This window comes from Sorex fumeus, unplaced genomic scaffold (genome assembly GCF_029834395.1).
Source record: "Sorex fumeus unplaced genomic scaffold, SorFum_2.1 ptg000034l, whole genome shotgun sequence".
In the NCBI taxonomy this organism is placed as follows: domain Eukaryota; kingdom Metazoa; phylum Chordata; class Mammalia; order Eulipotyphla; family Soricidae; genus Sorex; species Sorex fumeus.
Window position 1 is genome coordinate 33847433 of NW_026606091.1, and position 24230 is coordinate 33871662.

Genomic DNA, 24230 nt, shown 5'->3' on the forward strand with positions numbered 1-24230 from the left:
ATTCCTGAGTGCATGAGCCAGGAGTAACACCTGTGTATCGCTGGGTGTGACCCATAAAGGAAAAAAAGGCACATTTTGGCAAGTGGGAGAACATGATGAGATAATAGTGCTATTGGAATGAATAGTTCCAAAGTCTGAACACCGCACAGGCGAGAGATCAGTTTTACAGCAGATCTGATGGGCGTCGGGGTATTAGCAAGCAGCTGACAGGAGAGTATGGAATAAGAAATGACCAAGGTTTCTTGGTGCAGAGAAGGATCTGGAGCATATCAATAACGTAGGAAAATTTGGGAGATTTTCCCTGGTTTCTACGTTGAACAGAGTGACAGATCACCTCTGGGCCATCCCGGGTGACTTCCGTGCCTGTCTTCGTCTTTCCCAGACCCTGTGCCTCATGGCAGCTCCTGCTCTCCAGGGTAGCCTGTCTGAAGTTAGCCTGCGGGAAATGTGGGCAGAGGTCCCCTCTCCTCTTCCGCAGGGCTATGGAGATCCTAGTATCAGGACTTGAACAGGGCTGGGCCCATCAAGGCAAGCACCTTCACCCCAGCAATATCCCTGGGGCTCATACTTGAAAAGTCTGAAAGTGCTCGGGAGTGGAAGCCTCGGGTTCCACGGGGCTGTCTCCCTGGGCACTGTGCCGTACAGAAGGCGGAGTGAGGCATCTTTAAGGGAGCCCAACTCTACAGGAAGGAGAGTTAGGTGGGAAGCAGCTGAAAGAAAAGTACTGCTTGCAGCAGGTCATTAGTCCAGCAGATAAAGTGATCTTCTGCACACTGCTGACGTTGGATCAATGGGCACCCCTAGTTCCACTAGGTATGGTCCCTGAGCTAAGTCAGGAGTAAAGCCTGAGCATGTCTGGGTGTGGGGCCAACACCCAAAGAAAAGTGCTGCAAGCAGACAGGGCCGACCTTTTCCCAGTGCCCTAAGAAGAATTCCTCAAATTCTTAGAGGGCATAAGAGAGATTTCCCTGTTAGGTGGAAGGGGTGAGGGAGGGGAAGGGGGTGACAGTACTGGCCCTCCACTTGTGACTCTGCCTGAGCAGTGACAGTCCACTTGGACAGTCCAGAGTGGCCTGACTCAGGCCAGAATTTGGCTGCTGCTTTGACACAAGGTGTCCTGAAATTGTGAATGTCAGTGTCCTTAGGAGGGAGAAGCCCCCAATGAGGGTCAGGAGGCAGGATACCCGGGGCGGGGGGCAAAACCAGGCTGACTCTGCCCCTGAGCCCTCCACCTCCCTTGGTTGGCTGAGAGCCTGGGGCTGCCCCTCAGTCTATCCAGTTTTAGTCAATCTAAGGGCACTGAAGTGGAGGCAAACACAGTGGAGATCATAAAGCCCGAGGAGCTGGAGGTGGTAACAGTCAAGAAGGACAAGCTGGTGGTGTGGGGAAGACTGTGCATCTGGAGGCAGAAATTTCCCCCTACATTGGGTACCGGGGATGTGGGGGGCAGAAATGTCCCCTACTAATAGACCCTAGTGGTCTGGGAGGCAAATAAAGGCCCTAAGCAGTAGGCACCAGTAACATGGGGTGCAGAGGTTTCCCGTAACAATAGACAGCAGGGATCCAGGGACAGAAATGTTCACAATAACTTGGCACCAGGTATGAGCAAAGCTGAAATTTCCTCCAGAAAAAAACACTAGGGATTTTGGGGAAAATTGTTTTCCAATACAAGAGCTCTGGGGGGAGAAATGTCCCACAACAGAGAACAGAGCTCAGATAGGAGACATGTCCTCCAACACTACACAATAAGGAGTCCCAGGAGCAGAAATACTCACGCCCATAGAAATAGTCCAAAGAGTAGCAATAAAAAATGACCACCTCCCCACCCTCCACCTTAGACTATACCCCAGGAGAGAGGAGTGGAGAATGACTGCTCACCCCCGCTTTCCTACCTAAATGTGGAGATATTTCCGGTTTGTGGGCTGTCCTTGCATGGTCCATGGCATTTTCCACATTTTGAGTTAAAATTCGGTCCAGAAGGCCAGAGAGAAGTCTCAGGAGACTCAGTAAAGGCTTGGGATGCAATAGGTCAAGAACATTCCCTGGCAACACAGGGTCTCCTGATCACAAAGCCTGGAGCAAATAGAGATCCCCACAAACCCCAAACCTCTCAGGTATGTACACAGGCCATGAGGGTCAATGAAGCAGTACTTGGAAGGATCTCAGTGCTTAGAGGAAACACTCATTCAGAGCATCCGATTTTCAAAATGGCACTTGGCTACAACCATCTACCCGTCCTGGCCCAGGGAAAACGAGGCAACACTCAAACCTTCGGTTCATGGGCTACAGACCAAGCAAAAGTCTGAGCCGAGAGCTCCCCTTCCTCCAGTGCACTTTTTCTATTCTGGGAAAGGAAGTCCTGAAAAGGATGGAGGCTGGAACAGTCAGCAACTGAGTTCTAGGCACTACCTGGGACAGTTTAGGGGATCATGAATTGGTGGCAGAGGAGAGAGAGGGGAGAGGGCTGAATCACTCTCCCTGACAGCCACTGTCTTGTTTCCAAGATTGTTTCTACAAATGGATGCATCCCAGCCTGTGTGGATGTGTGGCATTGGGTGGGTGGGTCCTGCCAGGGAACGGCTTATGCTTCTTGATGAAGCATGAGCTGTCCTGTGGGGGTCTCCCCATGGATCAGAACCTGACATGACATGCCCATGCCCATGGTGCCTGTTCCGTCTACACCTCCTCTGTAGTGCCCACCGGGAAGAGCCCCCACCTTGCCCCCAATGCTTCCTGGGTGCCATGCCCCCTAGTGGCCAGATCATGTCTCATGTAAAGGACCTGCAAACCTCCTGGTATTTCCCAAACCTCTCAAGGACTGGATGGACTTTCTCTGCCCAGAGCCTCACCCCAGTGTGGAACCCTTCACTGCCCACAGGCTCCCCAGACAGCACAAGCCCACAGTGACCCTGTGCCCCACCATCAGAGATAAATTTGATTCTCAGCACAGCGAAAGTGAGAGGGGGGAGATGTCAGAGCTACAGGAGACAGACGGAGACCACTGGGGCCTGAATGTGCTCAGGGCAGGGAGGACAGGTGCATTCGTGGATGCCATAATGGGCACAGGCGATATGGGGGAGTTGGGGTTGCTTTCAGGCTGCAGGACTCGTGAGGGCAGCGTGGCCAGGCTGAGTGGCCCTAGCTGGGAGTGTGTGTATTGAGAGGGATTTCCAGAGCAGGCCGGGATCAACACCAGAGAAGCATCAAGGTTCCCCAAGGCCAAGTCTGGTGTCCAGCTCCCAGTAGCATAGACTGAGTCTCATAGAAAGGGGCAGAGCTGGGTGGGGAGGTTCTATGGGGTCATTAAGAGCCCTCCAGGACTCAGAAAGGGAAGTCTCTGAGCAACAGGGGGAATTGGTCAGGGACTGACTGGGTCTGGGGGCTCAAAGGCCCCACAAACTGGCTGCTGACAGTCTGGGAGGAAGCAGAGACAGAAGGACAGAGAGAATGTGGACACCGTATAAGGCGGGAGCAAGAATTCTGCGGGCTTCAGGAAAGGAGAGGGGCAGGGCAGGGGGACAGGGGCTCCAAGGAGACAAAGGAGAGGGGCAGGGAGTGAGGGGCGGTGGGGACAGCGTCCAGGACAGCCCCTCTGCCAGGCTCGCTGGGCTCCCACAGCAGCAGCCAGGCCAGACATAGGGGTGCTCAGGGGCTAATCCTGGCATCTGCACCCCAGCCTGGTCATGGGGGGACATGATCTCTGGGAATGAGAAAGTCGTGGACTGAGCTACGGGAGACCGAAAGGGTCAGTGCTCCTGGCCCACCGTGGGGCCCACAGAGTTCCAAGCCACCATCGTCGGTAGGGGGCAGTGCCCGAGGGTCCGGGTGGGGGCGGGGAGGCCCGTCAGGCCCACCAGGGCAGAGGCTGGTGCAGCCTTCATTGTGAGGTTACCCATGGGAGCTCTAGATTTCTCCCTGGCCAATGGGGTTGCAGCCCCGAGGCCACGCCCCCTTCCCTGCCTATAAAAAAAGCTCGTGGCCCCGCCCCTCGGGGACCCTCTCTCAAGGATGCTTGAGGGAGAAGTGGCCCCATCACACCTTCCCCCTGTTGACCCTTCGAGGGGTCATCCAGGGGTCACCTCCAGACGGTGACCCTTCCACGGGTCATCTACGGGTCACCTCTAGGTGTCATCTCTAGCGGATCGTTCGAAATTGGAAGAGCGCAACGGACGGTAAGAAAAGGCCCTGCGTTGGTCCTGCACTGGTCAGTGTATGGCCCCGAGGGCACAGGATCAAGCCCGGGCCCATTTCCAGCAAGACTTCCGGCAGTTTTGTCCCCAGCAGCCTCTGTCCTCGTCAGGGTCTCCCGGGACTCTGGGATCGGAGTCCCCAGAGAGCCCCTCTCCAGGACCTGTCCGTTCCTGTCCCCAGAATAGGACCTCCTGGGCTTCTGCTGTCCAAAGACCTGGGTGGCTGGACACTGGCTCCCCAGCTCAGGAAACAATGGGGTTGGGAGCTCAGGGCAATGCTGAGGAGCTGCCTCAGTGGTGCTGCGGAATCAAAGCAGGGTCCCTGGGTACACAGACCCCTCACCACAGACCCTCCTGCCAAAAACCTCCTACTGTACGACCACACCCTTCCCGTCTAATTTAGGACAGAAAGAGATGGAAGAACAGAATTTTAAAACATCAGATATATCTTGTAAAGGCGGAGAGTCACATGGCAGCGCCTCCTCCGTTAGGGGTGAATGATTTGGGCTGGTGCTTGGCACCAGGAGTTTGAAGCCTGTGATGTCTGAGGAGGGCAAGGCAGGGAGGAATCACTCAGAGTGTCCTGAGGCCACGGCCACATCCCTGCCAATAGAAATGCTCGTGGCCCCGCCCCTCGGGACACCCTCTCTCAAGGAGGCTTAAGGGAGAAGTGGCCCCATTGCACCTTCTGCATGTTGACCCTTTCCCTAAGGGATCATTGGAAATTGGCAGAGCATGAAAAGATGGGAAGAAAAAGTGCTAGGTCGGTGCTAACCCGCCAACCCTGGGCCATGCGCTGGTTCTGCACTGGTCAGTGTGTGGCCAGGAGGCCCAGGATAAAGCCTCCGCCCATTGACAGCCACGTTTTCAGGCAGTCTTGTCCTCCAGCAACTTCTGTCCTCGCCAGGGTCTCCCGGGACTCTGGGATGGGAGTCCCCAGAGACCCTCTCTCCAGGCCCTGTTTCCTCCTGCCACCAGAATAGGATCTCCTGGGCTCGCACTGACCAAAGAGCTGGGTGGCTGGACACTGGCCCACCCAGCTCAGGAAACAATGGGGGTGGGAGCTCAGGGCATCACTGAGGAGCTGGGGAGTCAAAGCAGGGTCCCGACTCCCAGAAACCTCACCACAGACCCTCCTGGCAGTGGGTTTAACTGTGCAAAAACACCCTTCCCCTATTGTTTGGGACAGAAAGAGCTGAAGGAACAGAATTTTAAAACATCAAGTGTATCTGATAAAGGCAGAAGTTTGCAATTTAGAGCGTCATCCTTAAGAGTTGAGTGATTTGGGCTGGTGCACAGCACCAGGAGCTTGAAGTCTGTGATGTCTGAGGAGGGCAAGTCGGGGAGGACTGACTTCGAGTTTCCAGGGAGGGGCCCTGTGAATGGGGCATTGTGACACGGGAGACAGGCTGGGAGCAGGAGCTGGGCGAGTCTCCCTGTCACTCCACACCTGTGTCCTGCTCTGCGGGCAGCCAGAGGAAATGGGGTCAGCTGTCCACTCCCCGGAATGTTACGACCCTGAAAATGCAGAGAGCTCTAGGGCCGGGACATAGAACGCTTGTTTCTAGTTGTCCCTCGTGTCCCTGCCAGCACTGCCAGGAGGGCTCCAGTGGGTCCAAAGCAGGAAAGAATCCACTTTTTAAGGGGCCCGGAGCAGCAGATGGCGGTGAGAAATGAGCAGCCCCCGAGATGAGCAGGAGGAACCAAGAGTCCGGGCTGTGGACCATGAAATTTGGGTGGGGTTGAAGGTCTGGGGTCCTTGACTGTCTGCTTCCTCTCAGATTTACCGGCCTCTGGGTGCCCCTGAAACAGCCACATCGTTGAAAACATTTCGAAGGACAGGTGGAGGCAGGAGGTTCCAGGAACAACGGGCGAACCCGGAGAACAACTGCGGATGCGAGTGTGGGCCGAGGGGACTGAGCTGGGGTGAGAGAAGCGGGCGCAGTGACGCCTGGAGTCTGAGGGCTGTGGGGTGGCCGGGCGGGAGCCCGGCCAGGCTCGAGTTGTGTCTCTGTAACAGTGGAAGGGTTCTGGGTAACATTCCCCAGTCTTGGAGCTGAGCGAGTCTCCTATCATCTCCAATTATCACCTATCATTCCAACATGTCTTCACTGCAAGCCCACGAAAAGTTGCTGTACACCAAGAGATTTGTGAGAGGGTACAGGGTTTGCCGGCCATCAGCTCCCCTCCACCCTGGGGTATTCTTGGGGCATAACAATTCAGTCTTCTGGGCTGTGACTTTCCTAGTCTGTGAAATGGGCCGTTGAGACCCCCTGTGAGGCCAAGAGCCTGCCTTGTGTGATGGCAGGAAGGACAGGTCAGAATGCCCTGAGTGCTGTGGTGGCACTGACTGGCCCACACTACACAGAGGGGTCTGGAGTTGGCAGTTGCCAGGTAGGAGTCAGGGTCCGAGGCAGAGGGAGACCCAACTCCTAGGCTCTGGGACAAAGACGCCATGGGGGCCTGTGGCTGAGAGTCTGAGCCCTGCATCTCCTGGCTGGGATGTAGTCGGTCCTCCTGCCTGTCCTCACAGACACTGTCCTACCTCCCACAGATGCCAGGGCAGGACTAAAAGGTGCCGTGCTAGTGGCCTCCCTGGGGCCGATTCTGCTGGTACCTGGAAATGCACATAGCTGCCGACAAGAGCACCTGGACGCCCGCAGTCACCTGGGCTCCAAGGAGGAGCAGCTGTACCAGCGGATGCTGCGGCAAAAACAGCCCATAGACCAGCTGCTGCAGGTGCCACCAAGGCAGCAGGCCCTGCTGGAGGCCGCCATCAGGGAGCTGAGGGAGACCAGGTGAGAGAGGGGCCACGGGCTCTGGGGCAGGAAGGCCCTAGACCTGCCTCCTCACCTAGTGCCTTCACCCCAGGTGCTCTTCTGTGGGACTCAGCAGCAGAAACAGCAGCTGCAGAACCTGGTAAAGTGGAAAGGAGTCCCGGAAAAGGGTGAGTGACAGGGAGAAGCCCCTGTGGGTCAGAGGGCGGGGCTACTGGGGAGGGGAGCCAGGCGGCCCCACCCCCAGCCCCCCACCTCCCCTGCTTGGCTGAGACCCTAATGCTGCCCCACATCCCATCCACTCCAAAGGGATTGGCGTGGAGACGAACAACACACAGGTGCTCCTGGACACAAAACGTGAGGAGCTGGAGGCCACAGAGAAGGAGGAGGCACAAGAGGCCAGGCAGGAGGAGTGCCAGAGTCCAGGAGCTGGAGGAGTCAGTCAAGTGCCAGGGGGCAGGGACCATGGCCTGTGTGAGATCCAGAGACGCTCCTGTTGCTGTCCTTAAGGAAGAGGAGTCCACCCACATCGGACCCAGGTCCTGTAATGACCCGCCGAAAATCCAGAAAACGCAGCTGGTCAGCAAGAGCTCCACTGGCAGCCTGACACCCAGCTGACACCTCGATTTTACGGCACCTACGCACCCTGCTGCTCTCACCCAATTGATCTAGCCCAGCCCCGTCCTCCCCATGCCACCCGAGTTCTGCCTTCCGCCTTGGCCCTTTGCTCTTCTTCCTCTACTAGAACCAGGGAGATCCCTCACTGCAAGACCAGGGATCAGGGCAAAGCCACAACTATTCTCCATCTCAATACACAGGATATCAGGGGGACAGTAAAGTCTCCTTCCACTAGACCCAGAGATGTGGGGGAAGAAATGTCCCCACCCCTGGACCCCTCAGGTATCAGGGGGCACAGTTTCCCCCTGCACTAGACCGTGGGATCAGGGGGGCAGAAATGTCTACCCCACTAGACCCCACGGATCGGGGGGGGCAAAGATGCCCCCCCACCACTAGACGCCAGGGATGGGGGGGCCAGAGATGCCCCCCCATCACTAGAAACCAGGGATCGGGGGGGCAGAGATTCCCCCCCACAAGACGGCAAGGATCAAGGGGGGCAGAGATGCCCCCCACCACTAGACACCAGGGATCGGGGGGGCCATAGATCCCCCCCACCACTAGACGCCAGGGATGGGGGGGCCAGAGATGCCCCCCCACTAGACGCCAGGGATCGGGGGGGCAGAGATTCCCCCCCACAATACGGCAAGGATCAAGGGGGGGCAGAGATGCCCCCCACCACTAGACACCAGAGATCGGGGGGGGTCAGAGATGCCCCCCCACCACTAGACGCCAGGGATCATGGGGGCCAGTGATGCATCCCCACCACTAGACGCCAGGGATCGGGGGGGCCAGAGTTGCCGCCCCACCACTAGACGCCATTTATCGACGGGGGGCCAGAAATGCCCCCCCAACACTAGACGCCAGGGATCGGGGGGGGCAGAGATTCCCCCCCCACAAGACGGCAAGCATCAAGGGGGGGCAGAGATGCCCCCTACCACTAGACACCAGGGATCGGGGGGGTCAGAGATGCTCCCCCACCACTAGACGCCAGGGATCGGGGGGGCCAGTGATGCCTCCCCACCACTAGACGCCAGGGATCGGGGGGGCCAGAGATGCCCCCCCCAACCACGAGATGCCAGGGATGGGGGGGCCAGAGATGCCCCGCAACCACTAGACACCAGGGATTGGGGGGGCCAGAGTTGCCCCCCCCCACTAGACGCCATTTATCGAGGGGGGGCCAGAAATGCCCCCCCACCACTAGACGCCATTGATCGGGGGGGGCAGAGATGCCCCCCACCACTAGCCGCCAGGGATCGGTGGGGCCAGAGATGCTCCCCCAACCACTAGATGCCAGGGATGGGGGGGCCAGAGATGCCCCCCAACACTTGACGCGATTGATCGGGGGGGCCAGAGATGCCCCCCCACCACTAGATGCCAGGATTGGGGGGTGACGAGATGTCCCCCCCACCACTAGACGCCAGGGATCGGGGGGGCCGAGATGTCCCCCTCCACAAGGTCCGAGGGATCAGAAGGGCCGAGATGTTACCCCCCCCCCCACACTAGTCCCCAGGAAACAGTGGGGAAGAAATGTCCCTCTCCACAAGATCCGAGGGATCAGGATGGCAGATATATCCCGCCAGCACTAGCAAACAATGATTTGGAGGTCAGAAGTTACAACTCAGCTCTCCCCTCCCCATTGTGGGGTCCTGTTTCTGCGCATGACAGCCCTGAAGCTTGGCCGCTGGTACCATACAGTGACCGGATTCTACACACTCTTTGGGGCTGTTTGGGGACTTTGTATTGCTGGCTGAGAAGAGGGGAAGGAGGAAGGCGGGCTTTCTCCCTGACTGCCACTGTCTGATTTTCACGATTGTTGCAATAAATGGATCTATCCCAGGCCTGTGTGGGTGTGTGTGTCACTGGGCGGGGCAGGTCTGGCCAGTAGTTGACAATTGCTTCTAGATTGTGGGAAGCCTTGGCCATGTCACCATGCCAAGACGCTTCACCTGCCTGCCCCTGTGTGAAGCCTGTCAATGACCCCAGGAGAGTCCACCCCAAGGGTTGAAGGTCTCAATCACAGATGCGTCCCCAGGACGGAGGGCAGGATGCAGCACCCAGAGCCCTGCCTTCCACTGCAGCACCTCCATGGCCTCCCCTGCCCCTGGTGCCTGTTTCCCCATTCCCCTCTGCAGTGCACCAGGGACAGACCCCACTTTGCCCCCTAGTGGCCACATCAGGTTTCTCATGATGAGGACTTGAAAGTGTTCCTACAGCAGGTGGGTCCAAGGTGCTGTCCCCTTAGCCAGGGTCCCTCTCCATGGCACCCGTCCCGGCAGGAAGACAGTGTGTTATCAGTGGAGCAGGATGGGGCCGTGGATGGAACATGTTTCTAGTGTCCCCGAGTCTGTATGGAGCTGATCCCTGATAATAGCGCCCCACTTCTTTGTGGACCATCAGATTCCCTAATACAAGTCCCACTGTCACCTGTCAGCAGTCCGGCCAGACCCCATGTAAGAAAGCATCAGGCCCTGACTCCTCTTTGCTCCTGCACACCCAGACCTGTTGTACAGCCTTGGCTGAATGAGACACTACTGGTGAGAAGAAGTGTGTCCAGATCTATGGGTCAGAGCAGATGGCAGCGCCTCAGAAGGAAGAACCATCCTGTTCCAGTAAGTTCCAGGAATTTGGTCAGCCATGCCCCTTCCTGCCTGTCACATTCCTACTGAGACTCACACTCCTGGTAAGGCTGCCCAGGGCAGGCAAGGGCAGCTCCTGGTTTACCCTTCGGTGCCCAGTTCATAGCCCTGCCCCTCTACCTGCACCATGGGCCTGGGGTCGCCAGTTCACTCACACGGTTCTACACACCTCACACATGTCCTTCATACCCTCTCGCAGCCTCTACTGGGGCTCTAGGCTTAGCTCCCCGTGTCCTGCCTCTGGGTTCCTGGGATCGGGAAACACCAAGTCCAGGTTTGGGGAGCTGAGAGACTGTGGGGATCAGAGGCTCTCCCCTATTCACCCTTGCCGGTGGGGAGAGCTGTTCTCCCTGGACATTGAAAGACTGTCTTGGAGTTTTTCCTCTTAGGATCTTGCAGAGTCTCGCCAAGACACAGGTGGCACCCAAGAGTTTGCCGGAAGCATCCCAGTGTATTCCATGTGTGCCGGCTCTACCCAGCTATCCCCCAAAGAGGCATTAGCAGGTCACAGCATGATTATGTAGGTTGTTTACAGGACTTGGCTGCTGCTTTGACACAAAGGTGTCCTGAAATTGTGAATGTCAGTGTCCTTAGGAGGGAGAAGCCCCCAATGAGGGTCAGGAGGCAGGATACCCGGGGGGGGGGGGGGGAGGACAGAATCAGGCTGACTCTGCCCCCGAGCCCTCCACCTCCCTTGGTTGGCTGAGAGCCTGGGGCTGCCCCTCAGTCTATCCAGTTTCAGTCAATCTAAGGGCACTGAAGTGGAGGCAAACACAGTGGAGATCATAAAGCCCGAGGAGCTGGAGGTGGTAACAGTCAAGAAGGACAAGCTGGCGGTGTGGGGAGGACTGTGCATCTGGAGGCAGAAATGTCCCCCAACACTGGGCACCGGGGATGTGGGGGGCAGATATGTCCCCTACTAATAGACACTAGTGGTCTGGGAGGCAAATAAAGGCCCTAAGCAGTAGGCACCAGTAACATGGGGTGCAGAGGTTTCCCGTAACAATAGACAGCAGGGTTCCAGGGACAGAAATGTTCACAATAACTTGGCACCAGGTATGAGCAGAGCTGAAATTTCCTCCAGAAAAAAAAACTAGGGATTTTGGGGAAATTGTTTTCCAATACTAGACACAAGAGCTCTGGGGGGTGAAATGTCCCACAACAGAGAACAGAGATCAGGTAGGAGACATGTCCTCCAACACTTCACAATTAGAAGTCCCCAGAGCAGAAATACTGACCCCCATAGAAATAGTCCAAAGAGTAGCAATAAGAAATGACCACCTCCCCACACCCCACCTTAGACGATACCCCAGGAGAGAGGAGTGGAGAATGCCTCTCACCCCTGCTTTAGTACCTAAATGTTGAGATATTTCCGGTTTGTGGACTGTCCTTGCATGGTCCAGGGCATTTTCCACTTTTTGAGTTAAAATTCGGTCCAGAAGGCCAGAAAGAAGTCTCAAGAGACTCAGTACAGGCTTGGGATGCTTGAGGTCAAGAACGTTCCCTGGCACCACAGGGTCTGCTGATCACAAAGGCTGGAGCAAATAGAGATCCCCACAAACCCCAAACCTCTCAGGTATGTACACAGGCCATGAGGGTCAATGAAGCAGTACTTGGAAGGATCTCAGTGCTTAGAGGAAACACTCATTTAGAGCATCCGATTTTCAAACGGCACTTGGGTACAACCATCTACCCCTCCTTGGCCCAGGGAAAACGAGGCAACACTCAAACCTTCGGTTCATGGGCTACAGACCAAGCAAAAGTCTGAGCCGAGAGCTCCCCCTCCTCCAGTGCACTGTTTCTATTCTGGGAAAGGAAGTCCTGAAAAGGATGGAGGCTGGAACAGTCAGCAACTGAGTTCTAGGCACTACCTGGGACAGTTTCGGGGATCATGAATTGGTGGCAGAGGAGAGAGAGGGGAGAGGGCTGAATCAGTCTCCCTGACAGCCACTGTCCTGTTTCCAAGATTGTTTCTACAAATGGATGCATCCCAGCCTGTGTGGGTGTGTGGCATTGGGTGGGTGGGTCCTGCCAGGGAACGGCTCATGGTTCTTGATGAAGAATGAGCCGTCCTGTGGGGGTCTCCCCATGGATCAGAACCTGACATGACATGCCCATACCCATGGTGCCTGTTGCATCTACACCCCCTCTGCAGTGCCCACCGGGAAGAGCCCCCACCTTGCCCCCAATGCTTCATGGGTGCCAGGCCCCCTAGTGGCCAGATCATGCCTCTGGTAAAGGACCTGCAAACCTCCAGGTATTTCCCAAACCTCTCAAGGACTGGATGGACTTTCTCTGCCCAGAGCCTCACCCCAGTGTGGAACCCTTCACTGCCCACAGGGTCCCCAGACAGCACAAGCCCACAGTGACCCTATGCCCCACCATCAGAGATGGATTTGATTCTCAGCCCAGCGAAAGTGAGAGGGGGAGATGTCAGAGCTACAGTAGACAGCCGGAGAACACTGGGGCCTGAATGTGCTCAGGGCAGGTAGGACAGGTGCATTCATGGATGCCATAGTGGGCACGGGCGATATGGGGGAGTTGGGGTTCCTTTCAGGCTGCAGGACTCGTGAGGGCAGCGTGGCCAGGCTGAGTGGCCCAAGTTGGGAGTGTGTGTATTGAGAGGGATTTCCAGAACAGGCTGGGAGCAACACCAGAGAAGTGTCCAGCTTCCCCAAGGCCAAGTCTGGTGTCCAGCTCCCAGTAGGATGGACTGAGCCTCAGAGAAAGGGGCAGAGCTGGGGTTGGGAGGTTCTATGGGGTCATTAAGAGCCCTCCAGGACTTAAGAAGGGAAGTCTCTGAGCAACAGGGGGAATTGGTCAGGGACTGACTGGGTCTGGGGGCTCATGGCCCCACAAACTGGCTGCTGCCAGTCTGGGAGGAAGCAGTGAGAGGACAGAGAGAACGTGGACACCGGATAAGGCGGGAGCAAGAACTCTGCGGACCTGAGGAGAGGATAGAGGAAGGGCAGGGAGGGCAGGGTCTCCAAGGAGAGAAAGGAGAGGGGCCTGGGGAGTGACGGGCGGTGGGGACAGCGACCAGGACAGCCCCTCTGCCAGGCTCGCTGGGCTCCCACAGCAGCAGCCAGGCCAGACCTAGGGGTGCTCAGGGGCTAATCCTGGCAGCTGCAGCCCAGCCTGGGCATGGGGGGACGTGATCTCTGGGAATGAGAACGTCGTGGACTGAGCTACGGGAGACCGAAAGGGTCAGTGCTCCTGGCCCACCGTGGGGCCCACAGAGTTCCAAGCCACCATCGTCGGTAGGGGGCAGTGCCCGAGGGTCCGGGTGGGGGCGGGGAGGCCCGTCAGGCCCACCAGGGCAGAGGCTGGTGCAGCCTTCATTGTGAGGTTACCCCTGGGAGCTCTAGATTTCTCCCTGGCCAATGGGGTTGCAGCCCCGAGGCCACACCCCCTTCCCTGCCTATAAAAAAGCTCGTGGCCCCGACCCTCGGGGCACCCTTTCTCAAGGATGCTTGAGGGAGAAGTGGCCCCAACACACCTTCCCCCTGTTGACCCTTCGAGGGGTCATCTAGGGCTCACGTCCGGATGTTGACCCTTCTACGGGTCATCTACGGGTCACCTCTAGGGGTCATTTCTAGGGGAACGTTGGAAATTGGCAGAGCGCAACGGACGGTAAGAAAAGGCCCTGCGTTGGTCCTGCACTGGTCAGTGTATGGCCCCGAGGGCACAGGATCAAGCCCGGGCCCATTTCCAGCAAGTCTTCCGGCAGTTTTGTCCCCAGCAGTCTCTGTCCTCGTCAGGGTCTCCCGGGACTCTGGGATGGGAGTCCCCAGAGAGCCCCTCTCCAGGACCTGTCCGTTCCTGTCCCCAGAATAGGACCACCTGGGCTCCTGCTGTCCAAAGACCTGAGTGGCTGGACACTGGTCCGCCCAGCTCAGGAAACAATGGGGGTGGGAGCTCAGGGCAGCACTGAGGAGCTGGGGAGTCAAAGCAGGGTCCCCGACTCCCAACCCCTCATCACAGACCCTCCTGGCAGTGGGTCTAACTGTGCGAAAACACCCCTCCCCTCTTGTTTGGGACAGAAAGAGCTGAAAGAACATAATTTTAAAACATCAAGTGAATCTTATAAAGGCGGAAGATTGCTTGGCAGAGCGTCATCCTTTAGGGGAGAGTGATTTGGGATGGTGCACAGCACCAGGAGCTTGAAGCATGTGATGTCTGAGGAGGGCAAGGCGGGGAGGAGTGACTTCGGAGTGTTGAGGGAGGGGCCCTGTGAATGGGGCACTGTTACAGGGGAGACAGGCTGGGAGCAGGAGCTGGGTGAGTCTCCCTGTCCCTCCGCACCTGTGTCCTGCTCTGCGGGCAGCCAGAGGAGAAGGGGTCTGCTGTCCACTCCCCAGAATGTTACGACCATAAAAATGCAGAGAGCTCTAGGGCCGGGACATAGAACGCTTGTTTCTCGTTGTCCCTCGTGTCCCTGCCAGCACTGCCAGGAGGGCTCCAGTGGGTCCAAAGCAGGAAAGAATCTACTTAGAAAGGGGCCCGGAGCAGCAGACGGGGGTGAGAAATGAGCAGCCCCCGAGATGAGCAGGATGAACCAAGAGTCGGGGCTGTGGACCATGAAGTTTGGGTGCGGTTGAAGTTCTGGGGTCCTTGACTGTCTGCTTCCTCTCAGGTTTACTAGCCTCTGGGTGCCCCCAAAACAGCCACATCGTTGACAACATTTCCAAGGACAGGTGGAGGCAGGAGGTTCCAGGAACAACGGGTGAACCCGTAGAACAACTGCGGATGCGAGTGGGGGCTGAGGGGACTGAGCTGGGGTGAGAGAAGCGGGCACAGTGCCGCCTGGAGTCTGAGGGCTGTGGGGTGGCCGGCCGGGAGCCCGGCCAGGCTCGAGTTGTGTCTCTGTAACAGTGGAAGGGGTCTGGGTAACATTCCCCAGTCTTGGAGCTGAGCGAGTCTCCTATCATCTCCAATTATCACCTATCATTCCAACATGTCTTCACTGTGAGCCCACGAAAAGTTGCCGAACACGAAGAGTTTTGAGAGAGGGTGCAGGGGTTTGCTGGCCATCAGCTCCCCTCCACCCTGGGGTATTCTTGGGGCATAACAATTCAGTCTTCTGGGCTGTGACTTTCCTGGTCTGTGAAATGGGCTGGTGAGACCCCCTGTGAGGCCAAGAGCCTGCCTTGGGTGATGGCAGGAAGGACAGGTCAGAATGCCCTGAGGGCTGTGGTGGCACTGACTGGCCCACACTACACAGAGGGTTCTGGAGTTGGCAGTTGCCAGGTAGGAGTCAGGGTCCGAGTCAGAGGGAGACCCAACTCCTAGGCTCTGGGACAAAGACGCCATGGGGTCCTGTGGCTGAGGTTCTGAGCCCTGCATCTCCTGGCTGGGAAGTAGTCGGCCCTGCTGCCTGTCCTCACAGACATTGTCCTACCTCCCACAGATGCCGGTGCACGACGAAAAGGTGCAGTGCCAGTGGCTTCCCGGGGGAATTTTCTGCTGGTACCTGGAAATGCACATAGCTGCCGACAAGAGCACCTGGATGCCCGCAGTCACCTGGGCTCCAAGGAGGAACAGCTGTACCAGCGGATGCTGCGGCAGAAGCAGCCCATAGACCAGCTGCTGCAGGTGCCACCAAGGCAGCAGGCCCTGAGGAGGCCGCCATCAGGGAGCTGAGGGAGACCAGGTGAGAGAGGGGCCACGGGCTCTGGGGCAGGAAGGCCCTAGACCTGCCTCCTCACCTAGTGCCTTCACCCCAGGTGCTCTTCTGTGGGACTCAGCAGCAGAAACAGCAGCTGCAGAACCTGGTAAAGTGGAAAGGAGTCCCGGAAAAGGGTGAGTGACAGGGAGAAGCCCCTTTGGGTCAGAGGGTGGTGCTACTGGGGAGGGGAGACAGGCGGCCCCACCCCCAGCCCCCCACCTCCCCTGCTTGGCTGAGACCCTTATGCTGCCCCACATCCCATCCACTCCAAAGGGATTGGCGTGGAGACGAACAACACACAGGTGCTCCTGGACACAAAACGTGAGGAGCTGGAGGCCACAGACAAGGAGGAGGCACAGGAGGCCAGGCAGGAGGAGTGCCAGAGTCCAGGAGCTGGAGGAGTCAGTCAAGTCCCAGGGGGCAGGGACCATGGCCTGTGTGAGATCCAGAGACGCTCCTGTTGCTGTCCTTAAGGAAGAGGAGTCCACCCACATCGGACCCAGGTCCCGTAATGACCCGCCGAAAATCCAGAAAACGCAGCTGGTCAGCAAGAACTGCACTGGCAGCCTGACACCCCGCTGACACCTCGATTTTACTGCTCCGACGCACGCTGCTGCTCTCACCCAATTGATCTAGCCCAGCCCCGTCCTCCCCACGCCACCCGAGTTCTGCCTTCTTCATCTGCCCTTTGCTCTTCTCCCTCCACTAGAACCAGGGATATCCCTCACTGCAAGACCAGGGATCAGGGCAAAGGCACAACTATTACCCATCTCAAGAAACGGGAGATCAGGGGGACAGTAAAGTCTCCATCCACTGGACCCCGAGATGTGGGGTAAGAAATGTCCCCACCCCAAGGCACCCCAGGGATCAAGGGGCACAGTTTCCCCCTCCACTAGACCCCAGGAAATGGGGGTGCCAGAGATGCCCCCCCACTAGACGCCAGGGAACGGGGGGGGCCAGAGATTCCCCCCCCACTAGAGGGAAAGGATCAAAGGGGGGCCAGAGATGCCCCCCCACCACTAGACGCCAGGGATCGGGGGGCCAGAGATTCCCCCCCCACTAGAGGGCAAGGATCAAGGGGGGGCCAGAGATGCCCCCCCCCACTAGACGCCAGGGATCGGGGGGGGCCACAGATTCCCCTCCCCACTAGAGGGCAAGGATCAAGGGGGGGCCAGAGATGCCCCCCCACCACTAGACGCCAGGGATTGGGGGGGCCAGAGATTCCCCCCCCACTAGAGGGCAATGATCAAGGGGGGGCCAGAGATCCCCCCCAGCACTAGACGCCAGGGATCGGGTGGGGGGGCAGAGATTCCGCCCCCACTAGAGAGCAAGGATCAAGGGGGGGCCAGAGATGCCCCCCCACCACTAGACGCCAGGGATCGGGCGGGGCTAGAGATTTCCCCCCCCACTAGAGGGCAAGGATCAAGGGGGGCCAGAGATGCCCCCCCCACTAGACTCCAGGGATTGGGGGGGCCAGAGATTCCCCCCCCACTAGAGGGCAAGGATCAAGGGGGGGCCAGAGATGCCCCCCCACTAGACACCAGGGATCGGGGGGGGCCAGAGATTCCCCCCCCCACTAGAGGGCAAGGATCAAGGGGGGGCAAATATGCCCCCCCATCACTAGACGCCAGGGATCAGGGGAGGCAGAGATTCCCCCCCCCCACTAGAGGGCAAGGATCAAGGGGGAGCCAGAGATGCCCCCCCACCACTAGACACCAGGGATCAGGGGGCCAGTGATGCCCCCCCACCACTAGACACCAGGGATCGGGGGGGCCACAAATGCCCCCCCACCACTAAACGCCAGGGATGGGGGGGCCAGTGATGCCCCCCCCACCACTAGACACCAGGAATCGGGGGGGCCACAAATGCCCCCCCACCACTAGATGCCAGGGATGGGGGGGCCAGTGATGCCTCCCCACCACTAGACGCCAGGGATCGGGGGGGCCAGAGATGCCCCCCCACCACTAGACAACAGGGATCGGGGGGGCCAGTGATGCCTCCCCACCACTAGACACCAGGGATCGGGGGTCCAGAGATGCCCCCCCACCACTAGACGCCAGGGATGGGGGGTCCAGTGATGCATCCCCACCACTAGACGCCAGGGATCGGGGGGCCAGAGATGCCCCCCCACCACTAGACAACAGGGATCGGGGGGGCCAGTGATGGCTCCACACCACTAGATGCCAGGGATGGGGGGTCAGAGATGCCCCCCCACCACTAGACACGAGGGATTGGGGGGGCCAGAGTTGCCCCCCCAACCACTAGACGCCAGGGATCGGGGGGGCCAGAGATGCCTCCCCCCACCACTAGACGCCATTGATCGAGGGGGGGCCAGACATGCCCCCCCACCACTAGACGCCATTTATCAGGGGGGCAGATATGGCCCCCACCACTAGACGCCAGGGATCGGTGGGGCCAGAGATGCCCCCCCAATCACTAGACGCCAAGGATGGGGGAGCAGAGATGCCTCCCCCTACCAGTAGACGCCATTGATCGAGGGGGGCCAGAGATGCCCCCCACCACTAGATGCCAGGATCGGGGGGTGCCGATGTGTCCCCTCACACTAGACCCCAGGTATTGGAGGGGCCGAGATGTCCCCCTCCACAAGGTCAGAGGGATCAGGATGGCAGTTATATCGCGCCAGCACTAGCAAACAATGATTTGGAGGTCAGAAGTTACAACTCAGCTCTCCCCTCCCCATTGTGGGGTCCTGTTTCTGCGCATGACAGCCCTGAAGCTCGGCCGCTGGTACCATACAGTGACCGGATTCTACACACTCTTTGGGGCTGTTTGGGGACTTTGTATTGCTGGCTGAGAAGAGGGAAGGAGGAAGGCGGGCTTTCTCCCTGACCGCCACTGTCTGATTTTCACGATTGTTGCAATAAATGGATCTATCCCAGGCCTGTGTGGGTGTGTGTGTCACTGGGCGGGGCAGGTCTGGCCAGTAGTTGACAATTGCTTCTAGATTGTGGGAAGCCTCGGCCATGTCACCATGCCAAGACGCGTCACCTGCCTGCCCCTGTGTGAAGCCTGTCAATGACCCCAGGAGAGTCCACCCCAAGGGTTGAAGGTCTCAATCACCAATGCGTCCCCAGGAGGGAGGGCAGGATGCAGCACCCAGAGCCCTGCCTTCCACTGCAGCACCTCCATGGCCTCCCCTGCCCCTGGTGCCCGTTTCCCCATTCCACTCTGCAGTGGCACCAGGGACAGACCCCACTTTGCCCCCTAGTGGCCACATCAGGTTTCTCAGGATGAGAACTTGAAAGTGCTCCTGCAGCAGGTGGGTCCAAGGTGCTGTCCCCTCAGCCAGGGCCCCTCTCCATGGCACCTGCCCTGGCAGGAAGACATTGTGTTATCAGTGGAGCAGGATGGGGCTGTAGATGGAACATGTTTCTAGTGTCCCCGAGTCTGTACAGAGCTGATCCCTGAGAATAGCGCCCCACTTCTGTGTGGACCATCGGGTTCCCTAATACAAGTCCCACCGCCACCATCACAGCACGGTCAGACCCCATGAAATAGAGAACCAGGCCCTGACTCCTCTTTGTTCCTGCACGCCTGGACCTGATGGGACAGCCTTGGCTGAGTGACACTCTACTGGTGACAAGAATTGTGTCCAGATCCATGTGTCAGACCAGATGGAAAAGCCTCAGAAAGAAGAGCCATCCTGTTCCAGTCATTTCCAGGAATTTGGTCAGCCATGCCCCTTCCTGCCAGTCACATTTCTACTGGGAGTCACACTCCTGGTAAGGCAGCCCAGGGCAGTCACAGGCAGCTCCTGGTTTACCCCTCGGTGCCCAGTTCATAGCCCTGCCCCTCTACCTGCACCATGGGCCTGGGGTCGCCCATTCACTCTCACGGTTCTGCACAACTCACCCTGTCCTGCACACCCTCTCGCAGCCTCTACGGGGCTCTGGGCTTAGCTCCCCGTGTCTGGCCTCTGGGTCCCTGGGCTCTGGAAACACCAAGTCCAGGTTTGCCTTGAGGTTTGGGGAGCTGGGAGACTGTGGGGATCAGCAGCTTGACCCCTCTCACCCCTTGCCGGTGGGGAGAGCTGTTCTCCCATTGAACGACTGTCTTTGGAGTTTTTCCTTTTAGGATCATACAGAGTCTCACCAAGACACATGTGGCACCCAAGAGTTTGCCAGAAGCATCCCAGTGTATTCCACATGTGCAGGCTCTATCCAGCTACCCCCAAACGGGCATTAGCAGGTCAGAGCATAATTATGTAAGTTGTTTACAGGCTACCTCGATTCTGCGGTAACAACTTTCATCTAACAAACAGTGGTGCCTACTGCTCTCAGGTGCTCCCACAGTAGTGACTCCAGTTTCTAAGCTCCATTGTTTGAGCGTTCCCGTGAGCCTCTTCCATTCCTGCTCGGGCAAACTGCTCTCACTCTCTTCCTCGGTGAGAGAGTTGGGAACGCCGTCCGGGTCATACAGAGGGACAGAGACATAGAAATAAAGTTAAGGAAATAGGAGTATCTTACTGGGGGCGCTCCCGGGTGGACTCTCCGAACCTCAGGTGAGGCAACGGTACACCCGCGCCCTGGGTTAGATGAAGGGGCCTTTGGGGTTGTCTTGGTCTGCTCCTAGTCATCTGTTCGTGGGTCAATGGTAAGGAACCTGGAATGAAGCCTGGTGGCTTCCTGTCACCAGGTGGGCGATAAGTCTTGTCTTCCTCACCTGGGACAAGGTGATCTCTGACTCCAGGAATGTTGCTGTCCACTCAGCCGGTTGCCATTTGGTTTTGCTCAGCATTTTGTCAGAGCAAACCTCACATTTGATTCTTGTCAAATTTGGTGATTACTGACCCATCCATCTTGGCCTCCTCCTAGAGTGGGTCTCTCAGAGGTCCTGCCTAGTTTTTCGCTTCTGCCTCTTGTTGCCTGCTTGGTTCCCTCCCCTTAGGCTTGGCAGACAGAATCATAGGCTACAGACCAAGCAAAAGTCTGAGCCGAGAGCTCCCCCTCCTCCAGTGCACTTTTTCTATTCTGGGAAAGGACGTCCTGAAAAGGATGGAGGCTGGAACAGTCAGCAACTGAGTTCTAGGCACTACCTGGGACAGTTTAGGGGATCATGAATTGGTGGCAGAGGAGAGAGAGGGGAGAGGGCTGAATCACTCTCCCTGACAGCCACTGTCCTGTTTCCAAGATTGTTTCTCCAAATGGATGCATCCCAGCCTGTGTGGGCGTGTGGCATTGGGTGGGGCGGGTCCTGCCAGGGAACGGCTCATGCTTCTTGATGAAGCATGAGCTGTCCTGTGGGGGTCTCACCATGGATCAGAACCTGACATGACATGCCCATGGTGCCTGTTGTGTCTACACCCCCGCTGCAGTGCCCACCAGGAAGAGCCCCCACCTTGCCCCCAATTCTTCCTGGGTGCCAGGCCCCCTAGTGGCCAGATCATGCCTCAGGTAAAGGACCTGCAAACCTCCAGGTATTTCCCAAACCTCTCAAGGACTGGATGGAATTTCTCTGCCCAGAGCCTCACCCCAGTGTGGAACCCTTCACTGCCCACAGGCTCCCCATACAGCACAAGCCCACAGTGACCCTGTGCCGCACCATCAGAGATGGATTTGATTCTCGGCCAGATATACGTGTTCCCGAACCTCCTCTCCCCACAAGGCTGCCCCGTGGTGTCCACCAGAGTCCCTAGCATTCCTGTGCCCCAGCCCCAAGCCTCACATGAGTCAAACATGTCTGTGAGGAGACTTGGGGCATGGGAGGAGGGGATGAGTGGAGGGTACATGAGTTTGTGGTATGCAGGAACGGGCGACGGCCGGAGGGAGCGGCCACCCCACACAGGTGTTCTCCACACAGGGCTTTTTCCAGGTGGTTCTGGAAGGAGGGCAGTGAGGGTGCCAGGCAGAGGAGGAGAGAGCTGAGTAGAAGCTGGGCAGTGGGGTTGAAGTGGGAGTGGACAGAGGTGAAACCTGCACAGCCTGAGGATGGAACCGTCTTCCTGTCTTTGGAGCCTGCCTAGGTTTTGGGTGGCACAACTGTGAGCGTTGCTGCCCAGCTTAAATACACAACCTCAGAGCAGGGAGAGAGCTCAGGGTCAGGGGACCGTGTGAAAAGACCCAAGTGCCTCCTTGGACACTGCCTGCCTCCTGGGCACCATCAAGTTTGGCTCTGGGGGATCCCATCCCGGCCCAGGGATGGCCCTGTAGCATTGGATCTGAGCCAGGTTCATCATTGGGCAATCTGGCCCTGGAGGCCATGTCAACAGTACGACTTATAGGGAGACCCAGCCTGCCCTTACCAGAGTGACTTCAGGCTTTTTGGGTGTCATTGTACAACCTTTCTTGGGAGCTACCGAGGCTTCCAGGAGGCTCCAGGGCAAAGCATTTCTAGAAGATGCGACCAAATTCTATGGCAGGTCTCAACCATGATTGACGTTCCCTTCAGAGGTCCTTCGAAGCACCGTGCCAGGCCTGGGATGCCCCGGTGCAGGGTGTTCCCCGTCCCTGAGGCTGTGTTGCTTCTGCAGGTGCAGAGAGCAGAAGTACAATTATGAAAGTCTGCCAACGACGTCCGTGATCATCGTGTTTTATAACGAAGCTTGGTCAACCCTCCTTCGCACCGTTTACAGTGTCCTCGAGACGTCCCCAGACATCCTGCTGGAGGAGGTCATCCTGGTGGATGATTACAGCGATAGAGGTGCCTGGCCTCCCCTCTACCCTGCCCTGGCCTCCGCTCCCCCCACCCCGCCCTCCCTTGACGCCCATCCTCCCCTCCCCTGCTCTTGCCTCTGAGCTCTGTCTGGTTCTCACTGTAGACGGGTTCTAATTGAAAGCTGTGCTGGGCTGTTCTCTGGGAGGCTCTAGATAACAGTGATTTACAGGAGATAACAGGGAACGTCTCCGTGCAGTTGGGGTATGGCTGTAGAGGGCAGGTGTGGGAGCAGGTGTGGGGGACAGGTGTTGGGGATAGGTATGGGCTATAGGCATGGGGGAACAGGTGTAGAGGGCAGGTGTTGGGGGGTGGGTGTGAGAGAGAGGTCTTGGGGACAGAGGTGGGGGAGAGGTGTTGGGGGCCAACTGTGAGGGAGGGTGTGAGGGCAGGTGTGGGGGCCAGGGGTGGGGACAGGGGTGAACACTCGCCTTCTTTGGGGTGCTGTGCTCCCTGGGATGCCCCAGCCTTGCCCCTCCCCTCTCTCTCTCACTCCCACCTGTACTGAAGGGTGTCCAGGGGACTTGGGCAGCACCTAGTAGGGGGTCTCACCTCCCACCCTGCAGAAGAACAGTCACCTGGCCACACCTGGCTGCAGGGGACGCTCAGGACTGTAGTCTCGCTTGTTTGTTCTGGGGCCCGCTGGGCCGTTCTCCGGGCTTGCTCCTGGCACTGTGCTCAGGGCTCACTCCTGGTGTGCTCAGAGGACCAGGTGGGGCGTTGGGGATCACACATCTTAACCTGGGTGACTGATGTCTTTGGGGTGGTGGCCATGTGCTTGGCTGGAAATCGTGGGAAGAGTATTCGGGGTCATTTAGCGTTGCCCATGACAGCGTTGCCCATGACAGAGTGCAGGGCAGGTGAGCGTGAGGCGATGCCGATAGAACCAGCTGGGCACCAAGTCCTGACAGTCCTGAGACCTGGGAGTCTGGGTCCAAGGGGGGCACGTGGGAACGTTGCTGGTGGTTCTAGAGTTCTCCATCCCAGCCTTCCCTTGCCCGGGCAGGGCGGGAGTGAGCCGGATGCCCCATTCTCCTCCCCAGAGCACCTGAAGGAGCGCCTGGAAGCCGAGCTGGCCCACCTGCCCAAGGTGCGCCTCATCCGTGCCACCAAGAGGGAGGGCCTGGTGCGCGCCCGGTTGCTCGGGGCTTCGGGGGCCAAGGCCGATGTCCTCACCTTCCTGGACTGCCACTGCGAGTGCCACGAGGGCTGGCTGGAGCCGCTGCTGCAGAGGTGCTGGGGCGGTGCCCAGTGGGAACACGGGAGACCCAGGTCCGTGGGCCTCGGGTTCGGCCTGGCTGCCCCGTCCCCCAGTCTCAGTCCACGGCTCCATCCCTGGTCACATGATCAGGGACCCTGGTCTGGGAGCCTTCGAGGGCATCAGGCGCTGCTGTACCCACGGCTTGCTGGTACAGGGGAGTTGCTTTTACTGCCGCTGGTCAGGTGCCTGAATCGAAAAGTGCTGCCGTGGGCAGAGAGGCCAAGAACAGGATGGTGTGGATCTTATCAGATCACAGCCCTAGGCAGCACATTTTGGTCGTCTTTCCTTCATGCTGGGCTGACTTTCCCAGGTCATCCAGTACCTGTGTTGCCTGGGGCTCGTCAAGTCTGAAGGGACCCACAGAAATGGTGATTCACAGTAATTTCTCTTATGTATTTATTTAATATT

At 58.1% G+C, this 24230-nt stretch overlaps 1 protein-coding gene across 1 annotated transcript in view; it reads left to right on the forward strand.

The window, feature by feature from the left end:
• LOC130026637 (polypeptide N-acetylgalactosaminyltransferase 12-like) overlaps window positions 1-24230 on the forward strand; it is a 71029-nt gene that overhangs the window by 15469 nt on the left and 31330 nt on the right. The window contains exons 7-9 of the mRNA XM_056117468.1: window positions 4126-4172; window positions 22380-22549; window positions 23605-23794. Of these exons, the coding sequence (XP_055973443.1) occupies window positions 4126-4172; window positions 22380-22549; window positions 23605-23794 (407 nt within the window). The remainder of the gene's footprint in view (window positions 1-4125; window positions 4173-22379; window positions 22550-23604; window positions 23795-24230) is intronic.